Source organism: Ceratina calcarata, unplaced genomic scaffold (assembly GCF_001652005.2).
Source record: "Ceratina calcarata isolate Rehan_Ccalc_2016 unplaced genomic scaffold, ASM165200v1 scaffold72.2, whole genome shotgun sequence".
Classification (NCBI taxonomy): domain Eukaryota; kingdom Metazoa; phylum Arthropoda; class Insecta; order Hymenoptera; family Apidae; genus Ceratina; species Ceratina calcarata.
In genome coordinates this window covers 1,933,986-1,940,159 of record NW_017178472.1, presented here as the reverse complement: position 1 = coordinate 1,940,159, position 6,174 = coordinate 1,933,986, and the positions used below count along the sequence as shown (strand labels likewise).

General features: G+C 34.8%; 1 protein-coding gene across 1 annotated transcript in view; it reads left to right on the top strand.

Annotated features, from left to right (window-relative positions):
- Dgk (diacyl glycerol kinase 1) overlaps window positions 1–6,174 on the top strand; it is a 79,943-nt gene that overhangs the window by 60,857 nt on the left and 12,912 nt on the right. The window contains exons 4-6 of the mRNA XM_018033631.2: window positions 99–233; window positions 823–1,033; window positions 3,482–3,643. Coding sequence (XP_017889120.1) covers window positions 99–233; window positions 823–1,033; window positions 3,482–3,643 — 508 coding nt within the window. The remainder of the gene's footprint in view (window positions 1–98; window positions 234–822; window positions 1,034–3,481; window positions 3,644–6,174) is intronic.

Genomic DNA, 6,174 nt, shown 5'->3' with positions numbered 1-6,174 from the left:
AAATTTTACAAACATAACATGTCAGCTTGACAAATTCTAATTAAAATATAATTTTTGTGGATCACAATTGAATTTATAAAATATTATACTTGTTTCAGGACATTGATTACGAGGGATTTCGGAAATTTCTGGATACCTATCTCGAAGTAGCAACTCCCGACGAACTTTCGCGGCATCTTTTCCTCTCGTTTATAAAAAAACCACCGCGTGGGATCGATGGGAAAACTCTTAAGGTACGTGCTTCTATCACAGCAATCCAACGGATTTTCATTAAAAATTTTTCGTAACAATTTCTTTTTGTAGTTTACCTTCTTCAAAGGAAGGAAATTCTGTACATAATACATGCATATACATATTACGTAGCATACATCTGTAGCTTGATGTAAAAAGTACATACCACTGTCAATATTTATGAAGTTGAGATATTAGCATTTAAACACATATTTTGTTTTACAAATGTTGGACTATTCGTCTGACCAATTTATTTTATGAAAAATATTGTCATGACAAATGCCATTATAGTAATTCATAATTGAAATTGTCATTCTTCATGTTGACTATTTTATAAAGGATTTACCAATTCGATATCGAGTTTAATAAATGTTTGCAAAAATATGTTGGCACATTTTGTACCAAGCCACAGATATAATCCTTCGTTGGACATTCAATGAAAAACTGTACACATTTCCATATGAATCGATTATATTTAATCTTGTATTATGGACAGATTGGAAATGTAAACATATTCCGTTCTCGTTTAAACTGAAACTTGTTATCGTAAAGAATAATGATGCATAACGTGAATGTTACTACATTTTCTAGGAAATGGCTGCGATGTCATCGACAACCGCTTGTGCCGCGATTACATCTCACACAACATCCAGTAGTAACGTGAACAGCACTAGTTTATCTGGTGGAACAATGACGGAGAGTCACGGTGGATCTTCTCTGGCCGAGAAAATTCATGGCCTTACAGAGAAGTTGCAAGCTCTGGGACACCATAGAACTGAAAGCGAAGCCAGAGGACGGACAGGTAACATACCTTCGCTGTGTATGAACCATCGCCTTTCCCAAAACGTATCTCGAAAACTGTTAACTATCAGATTGGTCCACGTAAAATGAAATGTAATTTTCCTCAAATACTTTTTCACTTCTTGAATAAATTCGTAAAATCGTCGATTCTACTATTTGTAAATCTTCTATGCTACGTTTCAAACAATTGGCTGTTACCCAACTTATTAATTATGTGTATAAAGTATATTTTTATTTGAAGTATAAACTGATTGTACGAAAGTATCGAATTCAATGTTGCGTCAATATAACTTTTACTTCCAAACAATTTAATACAATTTATTATTCACTTCAGCCTTCTCAAACTTTATGACACTGCTCCCATCTATGTAATTTCCCAAAGTGGAAGAGCAAGTTATTTTTGCTTTAATTACCCGTGGTCGTATAATCCTTGAAACATTCACGATGCAAGGGTCTGTTTAGAATATCCTTGGAAGATAAATTTAGGTCTTTGATAAAGATACATATTTACAGTGTAAACGCGATATACCTAGTTATGTATGTATATATACGTGTACATACATATGCGCGTAGATAACCAGGCGGAATCATCTTTTACCTTCACGAATTTATGGCGACATTATGCAATATTAACTTCCTCCATGTAACCGAGCCACAGAGCAATTAAAGTACGTATGTACTTACACTGGCCAATTCTTCTTTTTATACAGTAGCGTAATACTACGACACTAGCAACTGTGTAATCGTTAATCTAAGGTCACATGAGTGCAGTTTCCAAGTGGCTTGTCTTCATTATTGTCATTTAGGAGAAGAGATACGTCTGCTGTTTTTATGCTCCTGTAATACCTAATCTTAACAGAAATACATTTCAATTTTACTCTCTTGTAACTAATCTGTATCTTGTACCATTTTAACGTATTTCGAACAAAAAGATTTATTTTGTCGGATGAATAGAAATCGGTTTCTTAAGTTTGAATAAAAGATTTCAAAAACTTTTAGTTATTTATGTATTCGTTTATCACAATGGCACATCATTTTGACAGGCATAAAACGAATTTCAATTGAAAACAGGAGGAACGGAGGCTTAAAATGCGACAGAATACGACAGGTTGGAACAATCATCAATTCTGTCTCGTTTATGTGCTCGTCCTACTTTAATGCCGAATGATACATTGCGTATTTGAACATTCCTGACATTGTCATTTGAGAGAGTAACAGATGTAGGCGCGTGAGCTTCGGAACTGTGTTATGAAGAAAGATCGACCGATCACGTGAATTAGGTCACCGTAAATGACTACTGGTGTCATTCGCCGTTTTTTTATCTCGCCGCGAAGTCCGACGTGGGGCGTCAATTTTCATCCCCATCAAAGCAGGAGATCACGTCAAGGAGGATCCTATTGTGCTGTCCGCGTAAACAATGAATGGTAATCGAAGTGACTCTGCAAAAAAAGGAGAGAATAGAGACTTCACAAAACGAGCGATTTCGTTGTGCACTGATTCGTTAAAATAAATTTCCTGTGCACTCCGCTCTCCCGTCAGATTCAAGCGTAAACAAAAGAAAATACAGTTGCAGCTTTACCGTTCAAGTGATCAGACATGTTTATGATATCATTTGCACGTGCCAATTTTTTTGCTGGAACAATTATCAATCACTCCACGGACAATTAAACGCATTTCAACAGTCGCTAATATCCCGACTTCAAACTTGAAAAAAAAGTCTATTAAAACGAAATATACGAAAAACAGTAAAAATTGATAGCCATCTCTTTCAACAGCCCGTAATTTGCTTTAGTACCAATTAATATTTTAATCAATGTAGAATAATTATTTTGACCCAATTAACTTTTTATTAATATGCAATTGCTTCAACGTTTTAATATAAAATAGTAATTATATAATACAAATTCTGTTTAAAGTATTTTTATTTTTATATTCTATTGTTATTTCATTATTATGTTATATTATATTTTCATTCGAGTAAATTTATTATATTCGAATTATTTTAAATTATTTCTATATGGGTAAAAGCGGAAAGCGATCACTGATAGCTACGTTTAATTCCAATCAGAAATAGACCAACATTTAACGTGGGATTAACGATAAATTCGGTAACTCGGCTCATCTGTTTTGCAAATATCGGATGTTTCGAGAAATACAACACGCAGACCAGTGTATAGTGTCGGTTTACCTCTGCTCGTGTATCCGATGGATCGGAATCGGGGACAAAAGCGAAACTGGCGATCAGAAATCAGAAACGCGACCAGAGCGCACCGCGAGTGTCTAGTATGATTAGACCGGGCTCTCCAACAGCAGGCGGTAGTAGAGTAATCGGGAACAGTGATAAATCGGAAAGATCTATCATCCCCACTCCACTCACAGCTTTCGGTCACCCGATCGCTCACTTTAGCTATATGTATCCTGTTCCATGTTTCGTTCGGGGGGCTTCAAGGAAGCGTCCACCCTATATACACGATACCGCACACCTCGTACAGCTGCAACGACGTGATCGAGAAGAAGAGCACTGACAGCAGCCCCAGTCACAGCCAAATGTCACGAAATTCGTCCAGGAAGTCGAACAATTCGCTGCTCGTCAACAACGGGAAATTGGAAGGTACGTAGATCTCAGTATTCGACGCTCTAATGCAATTTACATTTGCTTTTTCACCAATTTAAATTCTGTGCTCTGATGAATCATTTTATATATTCCTTTTTATAGATTATCTAATCCAGACACTCATGTAGAAATACAGAGTGAATCATTTAAAATAATATAATATTTGCTAATCCTATAGAAAGCTTCCAAGGAATCATATTACTTCTTATTGATTCACTCTGTATATTATTACATAGAATATAGAATGCAAGAAATAATTTAGGTCGATGGACGTAGAAGATAATTTAGTGTTTTCTAACAAATTGCATATTACATTACCATATTTTGGAATTTTATCTACGTACTTTACGATTGGGAAGTAATAAACTTCAGAATCGTTCGGTACTAAAAATCAGATGTGCATTTGTTGGAGTATAACGGCATCGTTAAATGTTATGTGCAAAACAAATAAGCCTTTTTATTATACTCGTATTTAATATTGCTTCGTCGAAAATTTGTGTGCAGTGCATTGTGCAATTTATGTACTTCAAGGTCCATGTACGTCCGGTTTGAGTTGGACCTATCAGGCTGGTGCATATGAAATGTTCTTTTCTTCGAACATATGTATATTTCCTTCAAATAATTCATCAAGTACATTTACATATTTTTAAATGGCAACATAATTTTATCGAACTAATGTACATTAATCTTTAAAATATTTTAATGTATTTTTTCTTATATTTATTTCATAAGATTTCTTATTTACTACACGATGTAGCTTTATATCAATAAACATATTCGTCTATCGATCTCTAATCAACTCCTTGATTATCATTGACCCCCTTTAAAATTTTGTCGACTCCACTGGGAATCCCTGGTATAGAGCATTTACTTTTTATCTGAAGAATATCTAGATATTAATACATCTGGGATTATGGAACTACTTATTTTTTCAAAAATGTGTAAAAATAATTAATAAATTATTACTTGAATAAATACACAATATTCAACGGGACATTTGCTTTTTTTTAAAAAAGACAACATTTCATACAAACTAATGTGATATTAGATATTCGAATGGAGCCTCTAATGAAGAATTAATTATGAATGTTTTGATCGTAAAACATAGATTACAACGAAGTTTAAAGAAACGTGAAGAACTCGAGTCTTCGTCGTATTTCAGAAATATCGCCTTTCAGATTTCTTTATTCGGATCAACTTCGCAACCAGTTAATTTTAATTCTCCTCCGATTGCTCGGTTACGTTTCGTCAAAGATCAAACTGTCATTTTAAAACGCCTGTTTACGTCTATTTTGGTGGACTTAGGAGGCAGCGAAAGTTTAGTCTGCCTCGTCAAAATCACGCTTCAAAGTCTAATAAATATTTCCGGTATCAGGATCTATTAAAGGTCAATTCTGGTTGCATAAATCAGCCAATCTTCTTGACGGTTTCTTTTCATCTTTGCCAACGTGACTGTATAGTTCTTCTTTTAAATTCCTCCAAATTTAGAAGCTTGATGTTGCAAGTGTAATGAAATATACAATAATTAAGACTGAATACGTAATAACAAAAGAGAAATTCTAGGAGTCAGGTGTTAGAAAATCCTCTCAATTCCATCGGAGTAAACTGTTCACTATCGGTGGATCTATCTCATCGCTTTATAATTCAACCGCATTTACGATCATATAACACCGAATCACCATGGATAATGCAACAGCGTAAAAATCGGTGACGAGGAACGAAGCCTCTCCTTATCGCATCGGGCGTAACATGATTTTCTCGGCACGGAAAATTCTCACCATTCTCGTAGCGGACATAAATTCCATCCGGCAAAGGGTATTTCCGTGTCGCCGCTCCGTTTCCTTCGGTTATCCTGACGGCGCGCCCGTATTTTTGGCCTCACCTTAACGATACACCCAATTCTCTGGACGCTAAACCGCGATACGAGACTGGAATTAAACCATGGATTTTGCTAAAAGATCTGGCTACTCGGATTCAAATTCTATCCCCGTAGGTTGAACGTAATATCGCAACGTTTTACAGTATTACTGTGAAATTGCTGATTACTCTAAGACCTACTACTAGGACCTTTAGTTAGAATTAAGGTAGTGTGTTCATCGAAAGATAGCCGATTATCGATAAGGACTTCTAGGTCTAAATGATTGTTAATAATGATAATGATGAAATAATTTGGAGTATATCAATAAGATTTATAATTAGATTGCGTAGTTTTGTGCAAATTAAAACATTCGTGGCGTCAATTTAAAAATCTATTTTAGGTAAACGTTCCTTTTATCATGTACATTGCACCTAACATTTATAATTTCGATTTCCTTATAAATTCATCATCCGCATATTCTATTTATAGCGAACACGTTGCGATTTCGCTAGAATAGAAGGCCTTACATTATTTAATCAGTGTTTCGATTGAAACACATTTTTACGAATTTTATACATCCATTTTATAGCTGAAATGCAATTCTCACAAAAATTAATAAAAGCAAACAGGAATATCTGTTACGTTTAAAGAAAGCAATGTTTAATATAAA